The sequence below is a fragment of the Telopea speciosissima genome, chromosome 2 (genome assembly GCF_018873765.1).
Source record: "Telopea speciosissima isolate NSW1024214 ecotype Mountain lineage chromosome 2, Tspe_v1, whole genome shotgun sequence".
NCBI lineage: Eukaryota > Viridiplantae > Streptophyta > Magnoliopsida > Proteales > Proteaceae > Telopea > Telopea speciosissima.
In genome coordinates, this window is record NC_057917.1 from 3348006 (window position 1) to 3372353 (window position 24348).

At 39.3% G+C, this 24348-nt stretch overlaps 1 protein-coding gene across 3 annotated transcripts in view; it reads left to right on the forward strand.

Annotated features, from left to right (window-relative positions):
- Positions 1-24348, forward strand: part of LOC122651286 (thioredoxin H9-like) — a 39383-nt gene extending 15035 nt beyond the window's left edge. For 2 of the 3 annotated variants that reach the window (XM_043844622.1, XM_043844621.1), the window contains exons 3-5: positions 2483-2605; positions 23740-23862; positions 24095-24348. In XM_043844622.1, the coding sequence (XP_043700557.1) occupies positions 2483-2605; positions 23740-23862; positions 24095-24247 (399 nt within the window). In that variant the 3' untranslated portion in view covers positions 24248-24348. Of the gene's footprint in view, positions 1-1929; positions 2046-2482; positions 2606-23739; positions 23863-24094 lie in introns of all 3 variants that reach the window. The other variant, XM_043844620.1, reaches the window with a different exon arrangement.

Sequence of the window (24348 nt, forward strand, 5' to 3'; positions counted from 1 at the left end):
GGAAGGCTCACAGGCATCTCTAGGTCTGTCCCGACGATCTTTGTAATGATCTCTACCATCCCTGTCATCTCGGTCAGCTCTGAATCTGTCCCTGTGACCTATGTGTCCATCTCTATAACCCCTGTAGTCATCTCTGGGGCTCCCATCTCTGTCAGGCAGCCTTTGTACCACTGAATGGAGTTGGTACCTGTCTTCTTCTATGGGCAGGTTGCTGTCCCTATCAGGAGGGATTCTCTGTCCTTCCAAGTGTTGCAATCTAGTCATTGCATCAGTTGTAGCCTTTTGGTCAGCAGCAGTAAATTTTCTGGACATCTCTAACATTGCTGCCATAGGGTCAGGGTGGGTGTGGTAGCAACTATGTGTTGTGCACGGATTGCCATGTTCATCCATGGCTCTGATACCAAGTTAATGTAGCTCTAGATAGGAGACAAAATCCCACTAGAGGCCAAACAATAGGATCTAAATAAGGCTGCTGGTTTGGTTGGGCAGAATTAGGGTTTTAGGTCAAAACTAGGGTTAGGTTTTAGAATTCTGGAATGGGTCTTATATGGTTTTAATAGGCAGGTTTAGGGGATTATTTTGGTATAAAGAAAATAGGATTTGGTTAGGTTTTATAATTCTGCAGGCTCTGATACCAAGTTAATGTAGCTCTAGATAGGAGACAAAATCCCACTAGAGGCCAAACAATAGGATCTAAATAAGGCTGCTGGTTTGGCTGGGCAGAATTAGGGTTTTAGGTCAAAACTAGGGTTAGGTTTTAGAATTCTGGAATGGGTCTTATATGGTTTTAATAGACAGGTTTAGGGGTTTATTTTGGTATAAAGAAAATAGGATTTGGTTAGGTTTTATAATTCTGCAGATTTAGGATTAGGGTTTCGGTTTTTGGGAATTAGGAAATAGGCTGAATTTAGGGTTTCAAAGGGGAATTTAGGGCAGGGTTTTGGATCGAGTGTAGGGGGCTGTGGGAGGGAGGTTCGACCCAAATATGGTCCAATTCTGATGGCCAGAATGTGCTGTGGGAATTTTAGGGTTTACAGGGCCTTAATGGAGACAAGGGATTTAGGGTTTTGAGTGTTGATTATGGGCAGCAGCTAGGTCGAGTGTAGACAATGGTGTGGGGAGGCTATGGCCTAAGTTTGATTGATTTCTGATGGAGGAACAGATCTGGACAGAATTCAGCAGTCTAGGGTTTATGAAAGTAAAACAGAAAAATAAAGGGGGATCGAATGGGGAAGGAGAAGGAATGAAAAAATAGAATTAAAACTCAAACTTACCACAGGAATCCACCAGCAGCAGCTTGAAAGATGAAGGATGAAACCACCTTTAGAGAGAGAGATCCTCCTAGCCGTCACGGCCTAAGGAGTCAACCGGAGTCCACCGATCCCTTTCCACCTTGATAAACCCACAAGGATGCACACACTCTCAAGGAGCAAGGAACAACAGCAATGGCAGCCAGCAAACACACAAAATTTTCCTTAAAAAAACTGTGTGGGAGCCTCCACAATTTTGTTTTATTTATAATATGGCTTTATGCCAAATCCTAATACAAATTAACTACCTCCTCACTTAAAATCGTGGAAGGGACCTAATTAAACAAAGCTAATAACTTAAAAACCCTGAAAAGACCTAATTTCCCCTATTAACTCAAATTAAAAGAATCTAACTTAAAACAACTAATTTAAAAGAAGATTCCATACTAGCCAATAGGATTTAAAGACCTATTAGCCAATAGGAACACTTCACTTAAATTAGACCAATTGAACCAATTGGGTGCAACCAATTCTAAACCGGTTCAATCTAAAAACAGGAAAATAAACTAAGTATAGAGAATAATAATCCTAATCTATGGCTCCCTAACTAAGCCCTAAATTCAGGACTTCTTCTTCTTCTTCCCACTTGGTGCTGCATCAACTTTCACCTTTAATGCAGGCTTAGAGCTCCTAAATGTCTTGTGGGCATCTCATGACCTTGTTCTCTAATCATTAGGTCCAGATTTCTTGTCAGTACTGGTGATGAATCTTCTTACACCTAGTGCCATGTGGATGGTTGTACATCTTACCTCAGAGAAAGAAAATCCATCCTTTTCTTAAATCTCCCCAGCATGCACTATCTTTTCAAAATTTCGTCATGTGATTATCTTCACCTGTTCTTGTCGGGCACAATGTAGTTTGTCATGGTGTCATACTATCATGTAAGTGATAGGGTGTTGCAATGAGGATGTTGCTCTTGATTGAATACTTGTCTTCTTTCTTGTGGCTTATAATTTGTAAAATTAGACCTAAACTTTAGCCATTACATTTTATCTTCCTGGTATGCTGTAGCTTTATGATACTAATTTGTTTGCACTTAAGATTTGCCTTTTTATATGACCATGCTTTGAAATGGTATTTGTAAATTTTGGCTCTAATGCATTATGGTACTGGCACTTGCTTCTTACCTTGTCACACCATTTTTTCTGGGGAAGTAACACTACTGCTTGCAGAATTACAAGGATGAAAGTGATGCAGATCATGCGGTAAACTTTGCCAGTGGGAATATACATCTTATAACTACCAAAGAAAGTTGGGATGAAAAGATATCAGAAGCAAATAACAGTGGCAAGTTTGTAAGTTTTCACTACTGTTTCTCCTTGTTTAGCAGTGAAGCATCTAGTGGCTTGATGATCTGTCATATTAACTGTATCATGGGCTCAAACTTCATGATTCCTTATCCACTGCATCTATGGTTTGTCAAATGAACTGAGACCTATATGGCTTATGTGAACAGTTTCATCATCCCTGGGGGTCATGGATGTCTGGCAACGTTCGCATTATAGTCAACGGTGCCATTTATATGGAGGGTTTTAGTTTTGGAGGCTCTGCTTGGCTAGATTTAGAAAGCCCATGCTTGTCCTTTTCCCTTAATGGACGGGCTGTCAACAATTCTCTGCAAATATGTGGCTTATCATCTAGTTTGGTTATGTTGTCCAACTTTTTTTCATGTAGAACTGTAGTAGGAGTAGCTGAGGCTTGTAATGTTGGATTAGCCACCTCTATCCCCATAAACTCAGATCTGTCACAGAAGAGACCAAAAAGTAGGACTTACTAGATCTTGAGCTGGTGGTTAGCATCAGATTCTTTCTGATTTATATTTAAACTCAGATATCAGTCAGGATATAAATTGAGAAACAAATCCATGGATAAGGCTTCTGGATGTGCTTAACCTATGTTATTGTCGAGGGAGTAATGAGAAGACCTAATGGCACTATGCACCTTAGGATATTTTCTCAACAAACTCTTTTTTGTTTTTTGCACATGCATAATGACAAGCTAACCAATGGAATTTTTTTAAAAGGAGACATTGTATTCTTTGGAAAAGAATGTTGTAAATGAAGGAGAAATATCTCTGCTTCAATGGAAGCTACTTTAACAAGCTGGGCAAGTTAATTTTACAGGAATATAAAATTTCCTCGAAAGGCTGAGCACGTTGTAAGTGATAATTTGGGGAAAACTATGACTTGTGTCTAATGAGACACAGCCAGGTTTATTTATAATAGAAAAGGAGAACATTCTAGAATGTTTACAAGACAAAATTACCCTATAGACAATTCTACCTTTGTACTCATATTACAACACTCCCCCTCAAGTTGGTGCATAGATATCACACATGCCTAACTTGCACTCATGAGGAGGAAACAATTCACTACTTAATCCCTTAGTAAAAACATCAGCTAGATGATCTTTAGACTTAACAAACTGAGTGCAAATCAACCCTTGGTCCAACTTCTCTTTGATGAAATGTTGGTTAATCTCCACATGCTTCGTGCGATCATGCTGGACCGGGTTGTGAGCAATACTAATGGCAGATTTACTATCACAGTAGAGCATCATCAATAAGGGAACAAGAATACCCAAGTCTTTCAACAGTCCCTGGAGCCACGTCAACTCACAAATGTCATGAGACATGGCGTAGAATTCAGCTTCAGCACTAGACCTGGAAGCCACTGTCATTTTCTTACTCCGCCAAGTAACTAAGTTATCTCAAACAAAGGTACAATTACCTGATGTGGACCGTCTATCATCAGGAGAGCTGGTCCAGTTAGAATCGGTAAATAGGGAAACAAGAAAAGGAAGACGACTCTCAAACCGTAGAGCTCTGATACAAAGTTGGAATTTAGGTAATGGATGTAAGGAAGAAGAAAGAACATGAGAGAAGAAGAAAACAAGGAAATGGAGAGGAATAGAATTCGGTGGAAAGTTGTGTTGGAGAGATGTCTCCTCCACACCTATATTACTTCATTAATAGTATGAAAGAAATTACGTACAGCTCCCTAGGAAGGTAAAAGGTAAAAAAGGGAAATTACAATATAAGGCAACTAGTTAACAAACTAGTTTCTAAAATACCCTTACTACACAAACGGTAACACTAACATGCCGGTCTTAGATAACAAGTGCAGCGTTTATTTCCGTTGAGAGAGGAAAACACCTTTGGTAGAACGAGCAACCTCGATGCCAAGAAAGTACCGCAGTTGACCAAGGTCTTTGATCTCAAATTCCTGACCAAGGTAAGATTTGAGACTTGATATTTCCTCGGTGTCGTTGCCTGTAACAACAATATCGTCGACATAAGCAATAAGAACCGCGATCTTGGACCCAGATTGCTTGATAAAGAGGGTGTGATCAGCGTGAGTTTGTGTGTAATCGAAGGACACCATCGCACCATGAAATCTCCCAAACCAAGCTCAAGGAGACTGCTTCTACCCATATGGAGCACGTTTAAGCTTGCATACTTTCCCATGAATTTGCTGACTAGAAAAACTAAGAGGGAGATCCAGATGTACCTCTTATTGAAGTTCACCGTGGAGGAATGCATTCTTCACATCCAGTTGTTGCAATTCCCATCCAAGGTTAACAACACTAGAAAGAATCACACGAATAGTGTTCATCTTTGCAATAGGGGCAAATGTCTCCTGGTCATGGTACAAAATTTCGCGATATATCACCGAAATTTCGGTAATTTCGACACTACCGAGACGAGATGGGCTTCTGAAATGAAAAAAGTTCAAATTTCGGCGAAATTTCGGTATATTTCGTAGAAATACTATGTATTGAGCAATACATTTTGGTAAATTTCGGTACATTTCGGTATATTTCGGTAAATTTCGTAGAAATACTTTTTGTATTGAGTATTGAATTATTGACTATTATGAAGTTTATGAGTTATGACTTATGCACTTATGACTTTATGAGTTTAAACTTTAAAGTTTAATCTAAAGGCTACATTTGACTTTATTTTTGTTTAATTACTTTATTTAAATTTCTTATTATGTCTTTTAGTATTTAAACAATATGTATTTAACTATTTTATACAACAGGGTCCGACCGTATACAGTCAATCAAGGGTGCAAACCCAAAACACCACTTTGAGTTCATTTTTTTTGCAATATGAAGGTTTAAATGTGTTTATTTAGCTTAAATAAGGGTGTCCATGAAGTATCACGCCTAGATGTGGCCAAATACCCACCGAGATGGACTCCCGAAATATTGCAGAAAAAATGCAATATTTCGGCGAAATTTCGCCAAATTTCGGATATCTCGGTAGGCCCGAGATACCGATATATCGCGAGATATAGTACTATGCTCCTGGTATTCAAGACTGGTCTGAATGAATCCTCTAGCAACCAACCTGGCCTTGTACCGATCCACAGTACCATCCATATTCTATTTGATAGTAAACACCCATTTGCAATTTACGGTCTTCTTTTGTGGAGGAAGACACACTAGGTCCAAAGTACCATTCTTCTCTAGAGCCTACTTCTCTTCAACTATAGTTGCCTTCCACCGTGGATTTGTAAGAGCCTCCTGCTAGTTTGTAGGAAGAGAAACAAAGGACAAGGAAGATACAAAAGCACGATATGAAGGGAAAAGGCACTTATATGAAACCACTTGGGAAATAGGGTGTTGCGTACAAGTTCTTGTCCCTTTACGAATAGAATTAGGAAAATCAAGAGAGGGATCTGAAACAATAGGTGACTTAGGAGAGAAATTACCAGGTGAAGACGGATCTGATGTAGGAGGATCTGGTGCAAGAGGTTGCGGTTGACTATTTAGGTTCGGTGCAGTTGTGGTGGTGTCTATTTGCTTCTCACAAGGTCGATGAGTATAAACAATAGATGGTGCAGGCGCAGGATGAATGGCAATGGCTTGAGTCTCCCTTTGGATAGGAAGGGGTGAAGCATCGGTACCAACAGGTAAAAGGTCTTCACCAACAAGAGGAGGCATATCTTCACCAAACCATGTAGAGTCGCCCCCTGGAAGAGATGCCGGAGAAAAATAGGACACAACTTCATTAAAATAACATCCATAGTCACATACATGCGACGGGACAGAGGATGATAACATTTGTAACCCTTCCGAGTAGCAGAATAGCCCACAAACACACACTTCAATCCACGCGGGTCCAACTTACTGGGATGCTGATGGTTCTGTGCAAAGCAAACACAACCGAATACCTTTGGTGGAATAAGAAAGGTATTCGATCCTTGGAGAACTTGAATAGGAGAACGGAAGTCAAGAACACATGTGGGCATTCGATTAACTAGGTAGGCTGCAGTCAAGACTGCATTACTCCAATATTGCAGTGAGACATTCATTTCAAACATAAGAGACCGAGCCACCTTAGGTAAGTGACGATTCTTGCGTTTGGAAACTCCATTTTGAGCGGGTGTGTCGACACAACTTGTCTGATGAAGAATGCCCTGACCTGCAAGATATGCCTGCAACGCACCATCCATATACACTTTCCCATTATCGCTGCTGAGAATTTATATATTGGCATTGAACTGGGTGCGAACAAAATTGTGAAAAGCTGAAAGCAGGTGAAGACCTCACTTGTGGTGCATTAGGTAAAGTCAAGTGACCTAGGTATGACATTCAATTAAAGAAACGAACCATCTATAACCAGAAATAGAAGTGCAATGGGCAAGGCCCCACACATCCGAATGGATTAACATAAACGGAGAAAAAAGGGCGTACCCAATGCATGAGGCTCCCACCATTGCGGGGTCTGGGGAGGGTCATAATGTACGCAGTCTTACCCCTTCTTTCGGAAAGAGGCTATTTCCAGACAGATAAGAGGTACTAGTTTGCAAGCATCACAAAAAAAAATCCTTAGGGTTACATTTCGAAAATAAATTGGGCAAAACTTTGACTAAAGTGCCCACTAGAGGGTGGCCTAAGCACCTACGCCATAGAAGCAAATCAGGAGAGGCAGCTGAAGCGGAATGGAAAACGGTCTGATGAGCTTGATGGTTAGATGGAGCATCCTCGTCAAGCAAATAGAGACCACCATGAACCCTACCAGAGGCAATCGTTTCCACCGTTACCAGATCCTGAAGAAGACAGTGAGACGGGAAAAAAATCACTTTACAATTTAAGTTGGAAGTGAGACGAATGCTGGAAAGAAGGTAGGTAGCAAAATCAAGAACATGTAAAACAGAATCTAAAGTTAAAGTAGGAGAGCATAATTTGGACCCCTTCCCAGAAACAGAGGAAAGAGACCCATCGGCAATGCGAACCTTGTCTTTATCAGAACAAGGAGAGTACTTAAAGAAAAGGCTAGCAGTACCGGTCATATGGTCAGAGGCACTAGAGTCGACGTTCCAAGGACGGAAAACCACCGACGCACATTGACCAGCAAAAAACATACCTGGAGCAGCAGAATGGGAATCCGAGGGTATCAAAGTGGATGAGGAGGCAGAAGCAGGGTTGGCAGAAGCTGACGGATCTAGTTTAGTCACCAAATGCCGGAGAAGCGTGGTAATCTCATCATGAGAGGTGGAAGGAGCAGCACTAGCTAGAGAATTGATGTACTGATCCAGGGAATTCCCGGAGGGGATTCTCTCTCGCTGAGAGGTAGGAATGACTTGTTCATTGAGTCAATTTCGAATTGGATGAGTTGAAATGACGTGACGAAGCATTCCTTTGGACCATCTTCCTTCTCGACTATGAGCGATCACGAAAAAATTGTTACTTATGATGAATCTTGTTTCATAGCTAGCGAAATCAGGGGAAGAATTGATTTGTAGGATCCTCTTCTTATCAACGCTTCTCAGGAGCTGTATAAACACGATCGAGAGGTCGTATGAACAGAACAGGCCTGGGAAGCTTTTTGCATCAAGGACCACACGCGGAGCATCCATGAAGAGAAAGATTCAGCCGTGCTCCTACAGGCCGTCATCCTTAAAGCGAAAGGGACTTTTGGGGGGCTTAAACCATGTCTCCCGAGAGAACTCAGTATTTGGTCACAATAGTCTCAATATGGTTTGCCGATGGTTTGTCGCAACTACGACCTTTGGTAGAAGAGGCTGTGGGACGACCATGATGTTAGAGTTTATGTAATAAGGGTACTTTAGGAGCTAGTTTATTGTCTAGTTACCTTATATTGTAATTTTTTTTTTTACCTTTTACCTCCCTAGGGAGGTGTATGTAATTCCTCTTATATTATTAGTGAAGTAATATAAGTGTGGTGGAGACAATACTCCAACACACAAAATTGCACCATTTTCTCTTCTTCTTCTTCAACCTCTTACTTACATCTTTCCCTTGTTCCCTTGCATTCCTTAACTTCCAACTTGGTATTAGAGAACATTTTGTTGTTTTTAGTGTCGAGTCACCTTCTTATTCCTTTTCTTTCCTCTCTTTGGAACTCTAGGTTACAAAGGGGTTCTAAGGAAGAAACTATTATGTGAAATGCTTTGAAGATATCTTGCAAGGAGCATGAATGAAGACCATGGAGACACCAAAAGAGGATTTTAATTGAAGAAATAGGGTTTGGAGCTCAAATCGAACCAACCCAGCCAGGCAGCAAGTTACCGCCAGGTTCTTGGTATTTTTTCTTTCTCTTCTTCATCCCGCTGTATTAGGAGCTGGAGTTTAGCTCATTTGGATCGCCCTAGGGTGTGTTTACACCCCTATGGTCTCGTTCATGCCTCTAAGAGTTGCTGCTCCACAACTCCTCTCTCTTGGATTATAGGGTACCGCCACCCTCTGTTTCAGTCTGTGTTTTTTATAAAGATGGTTTGTGATATTTTTTGCTGTTTGGTTTTGATGATTTGTGTTGTTTGAGCTCTTCCCGTTGTTGTATAAGATTATTGTGCCGTGAAGCATTTGGTGGAGTTGGATTTTGTTGAAGTATTTGCCTGGTTTGCTTGCTGGACTGTGATTACCATTGTTTGAAAGTTTTTGTAATGGAGGGCAGAATAGGAGGGGAAATCTGAGAAGAAATCAGAGAGGGGGGGGGGGGGGAGAAGAAGCCATGAGAAGAAGAAGAAGGGGGGTTTGTTGCGGGTTGGGGTTCAGTGATACGCAGGATATATATATATATATATATATATATATATATATATATATATATATATACTAGTAAAGTTACACGTGCAAATGCACGTGTTTGCTTTTTTCACGTATGAATCACCGAAATGAACACCCAACATTTTAGATGTTTTACTTAAATAATAAAATTGTTTATATAAACAAACATTACCGTAACCTATTTTTTCTTTTATATTGTAATATTTTTTTTAAAGATAAGATGATATTAATGGCGGAAGAATTGAATTTAGCTTTAAAATCGTGAGAAAACTAAGTAGTGAAATTAATGGTACCCTTAATTTTTATAAAAGAATAATTAATGCAACATTGAGGGAGGGTTTATCATGGATAATATTGCAATATTTTTTTATTTTTTATTTTAAGATAAGATGTTATTAATGGAGGAAGAATTGAATTTAGCTGAAAATTATAACAATTAATTGAGGGGGGGTGATTGTGCATGGAATAATGGATAATATTGTAAATTTTTTTTTTTTGGGTAAGATAAGATGGTGTTATTTTATATATGACAATAAAACTAAATTATTTTTTAAATGTCCACGTAACTACCATCTAAACTAATTCTCCAACGGATAATTAGCAATTGAAAAAAGTCACGCATTCTCTTCAAACAATCACGTGGCTTCTTCCTATTTTCTATTTTCCCCACGTAACTATTATCTAAAGTTTTGTGAAAGTACAACTCAAAAAATAAAAAAAAGAAAAAAAAGAAAATTTTTTTTAAACTTACTCTCCAACGATTAATTAGCAACCGAAAATAATTCTTTCTCTATCTCTCGATATACCTCTCCCTATATAGTAGATATATATGACAATAAAACTAAATTATTTTTTAAACGATAAGTTTGGTTATCTTATAGTAGATATATATGACAATAAAACTAAATCATTTTTTAAATGTCCACGTAACTACCATCTAAACTAATTCTGCAACGGATAATGATCAAATCAGACATTCTACTATTATTTCTTAGTAAACAAATTTAATTAATAAAAACTATTCCATGATAATTTACGCACTATTATCTGTTAATACAGATAATAATAAAATAACTTTTCCCAAAAAAAGGTGATAATAAAATAATCTTTATTGCTTTAGTTGAAATATGTTGGTTTTTTTTGGGTAATAGTTCAAACTGATATATGTTGGTTATAACCTGTGGAAAAAAATTAAGATATACAGAAATTTTAAAAACAATTATATTACATTTTATTTATTATCATTCTGAGTTTTACCAGTCACAACAAGATTTCATAGTATAACTTAAAACAAAATAAAAAATAAAGAATTAAAATGTACATAAATTTTTAAAACAATGTTGCAATTGAAATGGATATTAGATTTTATATTAATTTATTTGAACTATCAGTATATAGCGTTTCAAATATCGTCTTTTTCGATATCTCTCTTTTTCCTTATCTCTCTTGGTAACTCTCTGTCTCTCTCTCCCCCACGATATTCCTCACCCTCTTTTTCTCTAGATATACATCTCACCGTCTCTCTCTCTCTCTGTCCCCCCTCTCACGATGTCTCTCTCTCTCTCTCTCCCTTTCCCTCTCTCCTACTCTTTTGTGTCTCCCTGTCTCTCTTGGTTTTAATTTTTTTTAACACTAATTTATCCAAGCAACTTACATAAAAAAAAAGGGAATAAAAATTTCAAAAAAGATGAGAAGACATTTCGTACTATAGTTTCACTATTACTACTTTATTTTTTGGGTAAGCTTTAATCATTCCTACTAATTTTAAATTTCTTAAATCATTCAAATACAATTAAAAAAAAAATATGCAGCAAAATTGCAGGATAATCAATTAAATACGAACTGAACTCTAAAATTAGTTTCCATATTTCTATTTTTTGGGTAAGAAACACATGAATTTAAATAAGTTGTGAAGAAAAGTACCAAGTCGTATGACAGGGCTTCAATTTAGAGGATACCTTGCACTTTTAGTAACTGAATTCGAAAGCCAAAAAAATTGGAATGCAAGAATTTTGAAGAAGCAATAACCAAATATAAAACTCAAAAAGGAAGATGTTTCTAGATACATAGACTCGTTTCTATTTTTTTTTTTAGAAGAATGGAAAAGTCTACTGCAGGCTATTTTTTTGGGAGAGAATGAGGGAGTGGATAATAGAGTCGTTTGTATTTTTTTTTTTTAAGAATGGAAAAGTCTTAGGAAATGAAGATTGGTATAGAGCATGGCAATGTACATACACGGGTTTCTACGTTTTTTTTTTTTGGAAGAATGGGAAAGTCTTTTTTTTTTTTTAACTTATTAAATAATTTAAATATACTTACCTAAAAACAAGGGAAAAGTCTTTTATTTTCTCAATTTATGAACCCTATTTTTTTGGGAGAGTGAGATGTACAGCATGACAATGTACATAGACTCCTTTTTTTTTTTTTTTTTTTTTTTTTTAAAGAATGGAAAAATCTTAGGAAATGAATATAAGATTGGTACAAAGCATGGCAATTTACATACACCCGTTTCTATTTTTTTTTATAATTTAAATATACTTACCTAAAAACAAGGGAAAAGTCTTTTATTTTCTCAATTTATGAACCTTATTTTTTTGGGAGTTGTTTCTTTTTTTTTTTTGAAAAATGGAAAAATCTTAGGAAATGAAGATAAGATTGGTACAAAGCATGGCAATTTACATACCTAAACACAAGGGAAAAGTCTTTTATTTTCTCAATTTATGAATCCTATTTTTTTGGGAGTCGTTTCTTTTTTTTTCTGAAGAATGGAAAAATCTTAGGAAATGAAGATAAGATTGGTACAAAGCATGGCAATTTACATACATGCGTTTCTATTTTTTTTTTTTTTAACAATGGGAAAGTTTTTTTTGAAGATAAGATTGGTACAAAGTATGGCAATTTACATACACGCGTTTCTTATTTTTTTTATAATTTAAGTATACTTACCTAAAAACAAGGAAAAAGTCTTTTATTTTCTCAATTTATGAACCCTATTTTTTTGGGAGTCGTTTCTTTCATCTTCTTTTTTTTTTTTTGAAGAATGAAAAAATCTTAGGAAATGAAGATAAGATTGGTACAAAGCATGACAATTTACCCCTATTTTTTTGGGAGTCGTTCTTTTTTTTTTTGAAGAATGGAAAAATCTTAGGAAATGAAGATAAGATTGGTACAAAGCATGGCAATTTACATACCTAAAAACAAGGGAAAAGTCTTTTATTTTCTCAATTTATGAACCCTATTTTTTGGGAGTCGTTTCTTTCTTTCTTTTATTTTTTATTTTTTGAAGAATGGAAAAATCTTAGGAAATTAAGATAAGATTGGTACAAAGCATGGCAATTTACATACACGCGGTTTTTTTTTTTTTTTTTTAAAGAATGGAAAAGTCTTAGGAAATGAAGATAGGTACAGAGCATGGCAATGTACATACACACGTTTCTATGTTATTTTTTTTGAAAGAATGGGAAAGTCTTTTTTTTTTTTTTTAACTTCTTAAATAATTTAAATATACTTACCTAAAAACAAGGGAAATTTTAATGTAAACTATTCAAGATTAATGAACGCTATTTTTTGGGAGAGAATGAGGGACAATTTTTTTGGGTTTATTGATATTGTTGAAGGGTATTTTTGGTATGAAAAGATTTGCCATGACTTTTGAGTTCCTACTTTTATAATATAGTATGATTTGTTTGCTGTTACAGCGACGAAGAAGGGAAAAGGAAAAATAAAGTGTCTTGTTTTCTATTTAAAAATTTTTTTTTTGGGTTTTGGCTGAACCAAGGAAGTGGATGATGGTGGGTTGGGGTTATGCTCAGGGAATTGAAAGAGATGGGATTGGGGGTTTGTCTGTAGGAATCGCAAGGGTGGGGTGGGTCGATGGAAGGAGTGAGTCTGTTTTTTTTTTTTTTGTGGCTCGCTGTAACAGCGAGGAAGAAAGGACAGGGAAGGTGGGTTGGATTCTGCTAAGAGGATGGAACAAAGGGAAGGTGTGGTTGCTGGAGTTGAAGGGGGTTTTTTTTTTTTTTTTTTTTTTTTTTTTTTTTTTGTGGGAATAGCAGGGGTTGTTGCGGTTGGGGTTTTAGTGGATTTGAAGGAGAGAAAGAAGGGTAGGGGTGCTGCAGAAGATGGGGATTGCTGTAACGGTAGAACAACAATGGGAAAAATAGAAAAAAGGAGAAGAAGAGATGGGGTTACTGTTACCGTAGAACAGTAATGGGAAAGGAAGTTTGGGAAGAAGGAAAAGAGATGGGAGAGATTGACAGGGAAGGAGATGGATATGTGCTCTGATACCAGATAATGGAGGACAGAATAGGAGAGGGGAAATCTGAGAAGAAATCAGAGGGGGGGGGGGGGGGGGAAAGAAGCCGTGAGAAGAATGAAGAATGAAGTTTCTGCGTGAAGCTCTCTCTCCCTCCCCCTGTCTACGGTTCTCCTTCTCCCACACTCAAGGTACGACTCCCTCTCTCTCTTTTCTCCTTCTTCTTTCTTCCTCTTCCCCACGACTCTCCTTTCTCCTCTCCCTTCTCCCCCCTGCTGCTGTTCGTGAGTTCCTTTCCCCCCCTGCTGCTGTCGTGAATCCCTTTCCCCTCCTGCTGCTGTCGTGAGTCCCTTCCCCATTCCCCGACTGCTGCAGCCTTTTTTTTCTTCCTGTCCCCTTGTGGCTGAGGCAGTCCAGCACCCGTTATTGCCATTCCCCTCCATCTCCCTCTCAACCGAAAACCCTAGTTCCCACCCTAACCCTATCTCTAGCCACCTCAGTTCCATTCCAGATTTTACTTTGAAAACCTTAGTCCTAAACCAACCTCTACAACCCATCCCTTCTTTAACCTTAGTAAACAGAATTTTATAATTTTGTTTGCAGGATTTTCCCACCCTTTTCAGCCCCAAAACAGTGCCTCTTTTTTTTTTTTATTGAATTAATTGCATTGTCTTGATATTGGTTTGTATTCCTAATCTTCTAATTAATGGTTTACCAATGTATGTGGACCGTTACTCATGCTGAAGGATTAGTTAAATGCAATGCCTTGAATCTTCTTATCTAGCTTTGTGGATCTAATCATATTAATTGCTAGATTTGTTTCCTAAAGCTTGTGGTGATTATTCATTTGATTTATGATGATATATTGCTGGTGGTAAATTCTATTGTTTATTTCTCATGCTGACTGTAAAGTTGTGCAAATTCCAGCCCTTGTCCTAAGTCCATATTAGGGTGTACAACCTGTGGTCCTGCCCTATTGCGGGATACCTTAGCTCCTATGGGTTGAGAAGTGACTCCCAATTAACTTTGGTTGTTATCCCTACTTTGTGAGTGTATTTCTTCATCATGTCTGGAAGCAGTGATACTACACAGGTGGTCTCGAGTACTACTTCTCCTACTCAAATGGTGTTTGACAACCCAAATCTCCATTGTGAAGTTGGACAATACCAACTACTTAGACTGGGCACATTCTGTGAAACTCTCTCTTTGGAGTAGGGGGAAGCTTGGGTATGTTAATGGCACCATCAAAGCCCCCAATTCAACCTACCCAACATATCCAAAATGGGAGAGTGAGAATTCTGCGGTCATGACTTGGCTGATCTTCTCTATGAAGCTTGAGATTGGGCGGAGATTTATGACAAAGGAAACTACCAAAGATATCTTGGATAGTGTTTCCTAGACTTTTGACCGTGTTGGTGATTCGACTAAGGTGTATCAGCTTCTCCAGATGATCCTTACGATGAATCAAGGGAATAAAACTATTTCTGAATTTTATAATACTATGATTGGTCTCTGGGAAGAGTATACTCATTATAGAGATCTTTAACTATTCAGCCCAGAAGATGAAGCAAAGTTTTATCGCACCCTTGAGAAGGAGCGCGCTCTTATTCTGCTTGGTGGCTTGAACCCGGAGTATGAGCCCATCCGTATACAAATATTGGGCAGATCTCCTCTTCAATACCTAGACGAAGTGTGCAATTATTTGCAAAGTGAGGAGACTCGGAGGATAGACATGGAATTTGCATCCTCCCTTGAGCCATCTGCTCTTTCTTCTAGCTTCCAGAGAGATTGGCGTGGTTGTGGCAAAGGCTAAGGGCCACCCTGTGGAGACGACGGAGATTGGCCCAGATGCAACCATTGTGGGAGACCTGGGCATACTAGAGAGAGGTGATGGACTCTTCATGGCCGTCCCCCCGGTACACGTGGTGGCCGTAGCGGGGGAGCTAGAGCACATTTTATGATGACTGAGACTGATACTCTGGAGTACCCACCTAGCATACAGGCCGATTCCAGCTTACTCACCAGGGAGGACATTGCAGCATTTCGCAGGGTCATGTCACATCTGGGCGGGCAGCTCACCTTCTACACCTACAATGACATATTCCTCATCATCCTCAGCTTTGCAGCCTCTACATCAGAACCTACTACAACCCCATCTTAGGTCATTGACTCTGGTGCCACTGACCACATGACTGGTACATCGCACTATGACTGGTAGGGATAAGGTTAGGGTGGCTAATGGCTCCCTCTCCTCCATTTCTAGTAAGGGAAGTATTCCTATTACATCTTCCATTTCTCTTGATTTCGTTCTTCATGTCCCTAACTTTGCCACTAGTCTTTTAGCTGTGAGTCACTTAACTAAATCCCTAAATTGTTGTGTCACTTTTTTTCCTTCTCGTCTTTTTCAAGATTTGGTGACGAGGAGGATTAGTAGACGTGAGGAGAAAGGTATTTATCTTCTTTAGCTTCAACCATCTTTTTTGCCCACAGCTTAGTCCTATGTGCGTGGACATAGTGATAGTAGTTTTGTGGATTCTGTAATGTTATGGCATATTCGACTTAGCCATCCATCTTTTGTTGTAATGAGGAAGCAATTACCTCATTTATTTTCTTCTTTTCCTTCTTCCTATATTTTTCAATGTGAACCATGTATGTTTGCCAAACATTGTCGTTCATCTTATCCATATCATGGTAATAGATCTACTGTTCCTTTTCATATTGTGCATATTGATGTTTGGGGGTCCTCTCCTACTACCTCTTTATTTGGCTATCACTACTTTGTTTCATTTGTTGATGACTATTCCCGCAGTAGTTGGATAGTTTTGATGAAATATAAGAGTGATATCTGTGATGCATTTAAAAATTTTTATCAGATGATTCCTACTTAGTTTGAAACTCGAATCAAGGTTGTCTGTTCTGATAAATCGGGGGGGAGGAGAGTACATGTTTGGTGGCCTCCAAAACTTCTTTATTGATAATGACATTATCCATCAGCTAGCTTGTGTTGACATACCCCAACAAAATGGGGTAGCTAAGAGGAAAATTTTCCATTTATTGGAGGTCACTCAGAGTCTTTTATTTTGCATGCATGTTCCTAAGACTTTTTGGTCTGATGGTCTTCTTACTGTTTCCTTTCTCATCAACCGCATGTCTACAAACTCCTTGGTTCCGAATCTCCTTTGGAAACCTTATCTCCTTAGATTTCTGCTCTCTCTTCCCCCCCCCCCCCCAAGGTCTTTGGGTGTGTTTGCTATGTTCATGTTAACAAATCCTCTCAGACCAAACTTGATCCAAAGGCTCTCAAATGCCTCTTTCTTGGGTATTCCTCTACTACCAAAGGCTACAAGTGCTATCATCCTTCCTCCTGTTGATGTCTCCTCTCCAAAGATGTCACCTTCCTTGAATCTGTGCCCTTCTTTGCTCCTCATCAACATCCTCTTCAGGGGGAGAATAGTGGGAGTGAAAAGGTTACTGATGATATTCCTTTTCTTTCTCCCCTACCTATTTCTCCTTTTATGCTCGACACTAGGAAACACAAAGAAGTAGATGTGGTTGATATTGGTGATCAATCAGGTGGTGGTTCTGGTAATGAGAAGGAGCCAGTTGTAGACAAAAGAGGTTGCTGGAGGAAGAAGAAGAAGACCTGCCAAGAGTCCTCTTTGGATCCACATCCTAAGCTCCACCATTCTGTGTTAAGTGACATCCCTTCCCTTCCTTCTGACTTAGACCTTCCTATTGCTGTTAGAAAGGGAAAGAGAGTTTGTACTAATCCTATAACCCAGTTTGTTTCATATGATGCTCTCTCTCCTACAGGTCTTGCCTTTACTGTTGTCCTTTCTTTTGTTTTCATTCCTAAGAATATTACTAAGGCCATGTCTGACCCAAAGTGGAAGCAAGCCATGCCTGAGGAAATAATCGCTCTTAAGAAGAATGGTACTTGGAAATTGGTAGATCTTCCTAGGAGGAGAGTTCCAATTGGATGCAGGTGGGTCTACACGATCAAGTATCGGTCTGATGGTGTGGTTGAGAGGTACAAGGTAAGGTTGGTGTCCAAAGGGTACAGTCAAGTATATGGGATTGACTATCAGGAGACATTTCCTCGTGTGGCTAAGCACAACTCTATAAGAATTTTCTTATCATTGGCAGCCAATAGAGATTGGCCACTATATCAATTAGATGTGAAGAATGCCTTCCTCCATGGTGACTTAGCGGAGGAAGTGTACATGCAGCCCCCTCCTAGCTTCAAGTTTACTTCAGCTGAAGGGAAGGTGTGTTTCCTCAAGAAGGCTTTATATGGTCTCAAACAGTCCCCAAAGACATGGTTTAAGCGGTTCAGGTAGGCTATTCTGAAGAATGGGTATTCCCAGAGTTAAGCTGACCACACTTTATTTACCTGGTGAGGTAATGGTATCATCACAACCCTTATTGTCTATGTTAATGACATTGTAGTGACTAAAGATGATAGAGCTGAGATACCTAGGCTGAAGACCTACTTGGTTCAACAGTTTGAGATTAAAGATTTGGGTCCCTTGAAGTATTTCTTGGCAATTGAAATGTCAAGATCCAAGAGGGGAATCAACATATGTCAAAGGAAGTTTGTTCTTATTTTTTGAAAGAGACAGGGATGTTTGGCTGCAAACAGCAAGTTCTCCTATTGAGTGGAACCACAAACTAGGAGAAGATTGCGGTCCCTCTCGTGTTGATGCCAGGAAGTACCAGAGGCTAGTGGGGAGACTCATCTATCTGTCGATGACTTGCCTAGATATTTCTTATGCAATGGGAGTGGTGAACCAGTTTATGCATGCTCCCAAGAGTGGACATTTGGATGTTGTATACTGCATTCTCATATACTTGAAGTCCTCTCCAGGGAAAGACTATTATAGGCATAATCAATTGTGAATAGAAGGCTTCACATATGCCAATTGGGTTGGATCCATCTCAGACAGAAGGTCTACATCTAGTTATTGCACATTTGTGGGAGGTAACTTAGTCACATGGAGAAGCAAAAAACAGCCTGTTGTAGCTAGATCCAGTGTAGAGGCATAATTTAGGGTTATGGCTCATGGAGTTTGCAAACTTATATGGTTGAGATAATTCGTCCAGGAGTTAGGTTTGACATTGAAGCATTGCTCACAACCCGGTGCAACATGACAGAACAATGCACATCGAAGTGGACAGACACTTTATCAAGGAGAAGATAGACTCTGGCTGCATCTGCACCCTTTTGTGAAGACTGGTGATCAACTAGCGGATGTCTTCACTAAATGACTTACTTCTCTTTAGTTTAGTACCCTATTATGCAAGCTGGGAATGCATGACATTTATTCTCCAGCTTGAGGGGGAGTATTAGAGTTTATGTAATAAGGGTACTTTAGGAACGAGTTTATTGTCTAGTTATCTTATATTGTAATTTTCCTTTTCTAACTTTTACCTTCTTTGGGAGGTGTATGTAATTCCTCTTATATTATTAGTAAAGTAGTATAGGTGTGGTAGAGACAATACTCCAAAACACAAGATTGCACCATTTTCTCTTCTTCTTCAACCTCCTACTTACATCTTTCTTTCCTTTGTTCCCTTGCATTCCTTAACTTCCAACTCATGAAGCTTCCAGCAGAATTCCTTGGTATGCCGTTCTTTCCCACAATTATCACACTTGATAGGTTCCGGATTATAAACAGAACGATCATTGGGGTGAGGAGACCCTCCATTCTGTTGTGTGGGACTGCTCCAAAGTAGGAAAAGAATCACGGCTAAACACCTGGATGCGGATCTGTTCATACTCCACATTTGAGAAAATCATACACCCAAAATTTGTCTTCATGCTTCTGAAAACATACGGCGTCTGCAGGGGCAGAGGCCTGAATCGTATCATAGAATTCTAACTCCTGCCACAGGCTGTGCAACTCAGAATAATATTGTGACAGGCTGAGATCCTTTTGCTTGGTCTCATGAAGTTTCTTTCGCAATTCATAGATCTGGGCATCATTCCCATCCTGTGAATAGTTTTCCTGAGCAGCTTTCCAAAATCCAAATCTTGGCAGCGGTATCTAACAGAAGATAGCCCTGAACAACTTGGTGTTGCTTACTACTGAGGAGATAAGACATAACCAGGGAGTTGGCAGAACCCCATTTCTCTTGTTCATCACCTTCAATAGTAGGCTTCACCTATGTGCCAGTAAGGTAGCCAAGATACCCGTGGGAGTCAATGGAGGGGTAACAGGATCGAGACCACATCAAATAATTGCTCCATCCAAACGAATGGAGCACACAGAGAACGTAGGGAAGCTGCCATGAGAACCACGACTTTGGCCTTCAGATTCAGATGTAGTGGTACAAAGATCCGAGTCCCCGACATAGTTACCCCCCCTCCCAAAAAAAAAAAAATATAAAAATTCCACATGAGTTGCTGGAGAAGAACTAGATCATCAAACAATCACCAAGAAAAAAATCCACAAAAAAAGTGGAAGCAGTCCTTCAAATCATCGGAGAGGACTGAACAAACACAAAGGAGGGAAAAAAGGGCCCTCGGTGGCTTAGAGAAGCACCACCAAGGATGGTGGAGGCAGTAGCAATGCTGGGTAGAGAGAGAGAGAGAGAGAGAGAGAGTAGGGTTGGAATCCCTAGGTTGATCTCTGCTCTGATACCATGGTGATTTGGGGAAAATTATGACTTGTGTCTAATGAGAGACAACCAGGTTTATTTATAATAGAAAAGGAGAATATTCTAGAATGGTTATAAGACAAAATTACCCCTATAAACAATTCTACCCTTGTACCCATATGGCCATATTACAACAGTAAGCAATTACTAATTTTGCTGGAATATAAACCTTCCATGCCCCACGCCAGATTTACAGGTTGTACTTTTCTGGTTAGCCCATAAGGATCGGACACCCATATTCCAGGAACATGCAATCCTGTTACATGAAATGCGCCAAACCCAAAGCAAGCCACCCTGAAAGAAAAAAAATGAATTCCAAAGATCATGGGAAAATTTCCTCGAAAGAAACATGCTACAAGGTAGTTCAGGGACTTGTGTGGGTTCTTGGTTGATGTTTGGTGAGGGAACCCCTTTTTCTTCAGCAATTACTAATCTGTAGGAAGGTTCCCATTTCTTTCCTCCACAGTTTTAGCATATAGGGTTGCTGCAGGAAGCTGTTTGAATGGATTTGAGGATGGTCAATAGCATCTATCAGACCCATGAAAGAGTTCTAGAGAGGCTGCTCTCATTATTTTCCTAATTCATTTAGTTAATTATGAAGCAAAACAATATTTCTCTTATATCCAGAAACGATTCTTTGAATTGCAATCCATGTAAAATGAACCAAACTGCAGACTATGGGTTACTCCCTGCTGCCATTAGCTGGAGCAGTGGGAAAGAGAGGAAGATCAGGATTCTTGATGAAATGTATTCCCTACAAGTCGTGAAAAACAGGACTGCCTCTCAAGTCATTTACCAGGTGTCATTCCTTAAAAAAAAATGTATGTAAAATTTTCATTGCCCCTAATTCGGTAGCATTGTCTGTGACAATTATTATAGAGATCATCTTTTGTCTCGTCTTCACTTTGCTTGCTGTGGGGAAAAATGACACGTAATCTCCTTCCATGTACTTGCATTTGTACATGGTTTCTCTACTTTCCCTTGCATCAATACTCTTTCCTTCACCATTGAGGGAAAACTATTTTAATTTGGATAAAATGATTAACTTTTCAACATGATGTTTGATACTTGTGACAAGAGAATAAACGATGTGGGATTGTACATATATTACTCCCAACATCTCAATACTCCCCCTCATGTGTAGCTTCAGTATACGTGTGGATATAGATCTTAAGGAAGACAACAAACGGACCAGGCTTTGATATCGAATGATAAAATAAACAAGAGAAAGCAAGAATAAGAAGAAGAGAGAGAAGGGAATCGATGGGAAATGGAGGAGAAGACTATCGGATGAGGGAAAAAGAGTGTAAACCCTCCTACCAGTCACCACTTTATTTAGGGAAATTTACGAAACACCCCCTGAAAATGGGGCGATACTCAAATCACCCCCTCATATTTGAAAATACTCAGATCACCTCCTCTACACTAACGGTGTTAGTCTGCTGTTAATTATTGTTGTAAAAGGACTATTTTAACCTTGTACTAAAACTTTAGAATTAAATTTACAATACTACCCTTTCCTTCATCTTCAACCTAAAATACCCCACCCTTTCCTCTCTCTCCAGAGGCGGCAACCTCTCTTCTCCCTCGCCGGCCAGTAGCCCCCCACCCCTCCTCTGCTCTGCAACTTGCCCTTCCCCAACCAGCCTCCTCTGCTCTTCAATTTACCCATTGGAGTTCGGAAATCTTCCAACCAGCCTCCCCGCCTTTGGGGGAGGGCAAGGTGCAGTCCAGGTCTCTGTACCGCCGGTTCCTGCTGGTAGGACTATTCTCCAGGGACTACAAATCGCTCTCATCATGAAGGCATGATTTTTCATTCTCCTCCCCTCTTGTCCTCATTCCAATTTCTCCAATGACCGTTTCTGCTCCTCTCTCTGAGGCAAGCATGGTGGAGGAGATACCCCTCCGCCGTTCAATTCCTCCTTGCATCCCTTGTTCTTGACTGCATGAGAGCCCATCCATGGAAGAATGAAGATAACGTTCTATATATTATAAATGCAACGGACAGTTACAGAGAATGGATCATGCTGGGGAAACACATCTGGGGGAAGATATAAGATCTCACACTGGGGAAAAACCCATTTGGAATTATGGATTGTACTGGAGAAGGACATACTGGGCAGAAGTTCATATTGGGAATAACAGAGGAGAAGAACCTTGGAATCGGAGTGAGAGAGAGAAAATGGGGAAGAAACTTTTCTTCCAGAGGAAGAGTGGTTTTAAAAAAAAATTAGTAGAAATCGAGAGAGGGAAGATGAGTTGCAGGTTAATTGATTTAAGACAATTGGTTTTAAAAAAAAAAAAAAGGAAGGGGAAGGGTTCTCCTCTGGTTTTCGTTTTCTCTGGAGCTCGAAATCGAGAGAGGGAAGAGGCCAGGGGTTCTCCTCCGTTCTCCTCTGGTTTTCGTTCTGTGTAGAGCTTGAAAGAGGGAAGCCAGAGAAGGGGTATCCATTGGTCGATTGGGATCTGAATCTGACAACTCTGATTGGTCGATTGGGTGGTTGCTGGTTGAAGCCCACGCCCCTGATTTCCTGAGTGACGATGAGACGGAGAACAGTTTCGCCGTGCTGGTTCCATGCTATGGCCGTGACCGGAGAGAGCTGGTGGAGATCAACAGCCCCAAGACCCAGTTTTTGGGGCAACTGCAAGCCATTTTTTGGATTGTGAGGAAGAAGACGACGGCGACTCGTCTACTTGAGATTGAGTTGCAGGTCATGTGAGGAAGAGAGTGTGTGGAAGAAGATAGATTTTGGGGTTTTTAGATTAAAGGGTAAAATAGTAATTATATACTGGTCAAGGGCAGTTTAGGGTTATAAATAAATTTAACTAGTTGACTTCGTCAGTTAACTAACGGTAGGGACTAATCTGAGTATAGGGCTCTAATGCAAGGGGTGATCTGAGTATTTTAAAATAAGAGGGGGTGATCTGAGTATCGGTCTATTTTTAGGGGGTGTTTCGTAAATTTCCCCTTTATTTATAATCACTTCAGTACTGCTGAGATTACAAATATACCTTTGGTTTATGTAAATCTTCACATAAACATAAACAGTAGCATATAAAGACTAAAATACCCCTATGGTAGACAATAACTAATAAACAGAAACCACAACCAACACCAAGCAACTTTAGCAACTAAACCTAATAATTTTAACAGTATTCTCCATATATATTTTATCTACAGCATGCATGCATACATACAGAATATTTTGACATACACTGAATTGCCAACTGTGCAGGGGACCATCCATGAAAGCTGATTCTGATTAGTCTTTCTAACACATAGCTCATAATTACATGCAAGCTACTATTAGAGTATGTTGATACACGAAGCCATTTGAGATTGCAAATTTGCCTTTTAATTTTTTATTCTTTCTAATGAGCTTTAATTTATTTTTGTTTTCTTTATTTATATTCACTTTTTAATTGAATGCTTTGAATTCCCTTATATGAACTGACTGTTAATCTGTTCAATAGGTTGTGGTGAATTTCAGTGCATCATGGTGTGGTCCTTGCAGAATGCTTGCACCATTCTACAGTGAGCTCTCTGAGAAATACCCTTCGCTCATGTTTGTTATTGTGGATGTTGATGAGCTAACTGTAAGTGACACCTACTGTACTTCGTATTTGGCTTTCCTCTTTATGAATAAGTGTGTTTGTGTTGGGTTCATATGGAGATATTTAAATGCAATGGGATTGTCTTTGCAAATTCAAAAGAACATTTCCTCTTCCAAATTAGCCAAAGGACTTCGTTTGCATCATCTTTTAGACTATGTCAGCAAGTTCTTTGTGATAAACTATAAAAAAATTATTGTGGTATGCTATGATACAGGAATTCAGCTCTTCATGGGATATCCGAGCCACGCCGACCTTTTTCATCCTTAAAGATGGGCAGCAAGTTGACAAGCTTGTGGGCGCCAACAAGCCGGAGCTACTGAAGAAGATAATCAAAATTGCAGAGTCGGTAACCCAAGATCCAAAATGATTGCTGTTGATGGTCCCACCTCATCATCATGGGAGAGGGAAATTTTGACTATACTATGAGTATTTATATACTACACCTGCTTGTCTTGTAAATCCACCCCC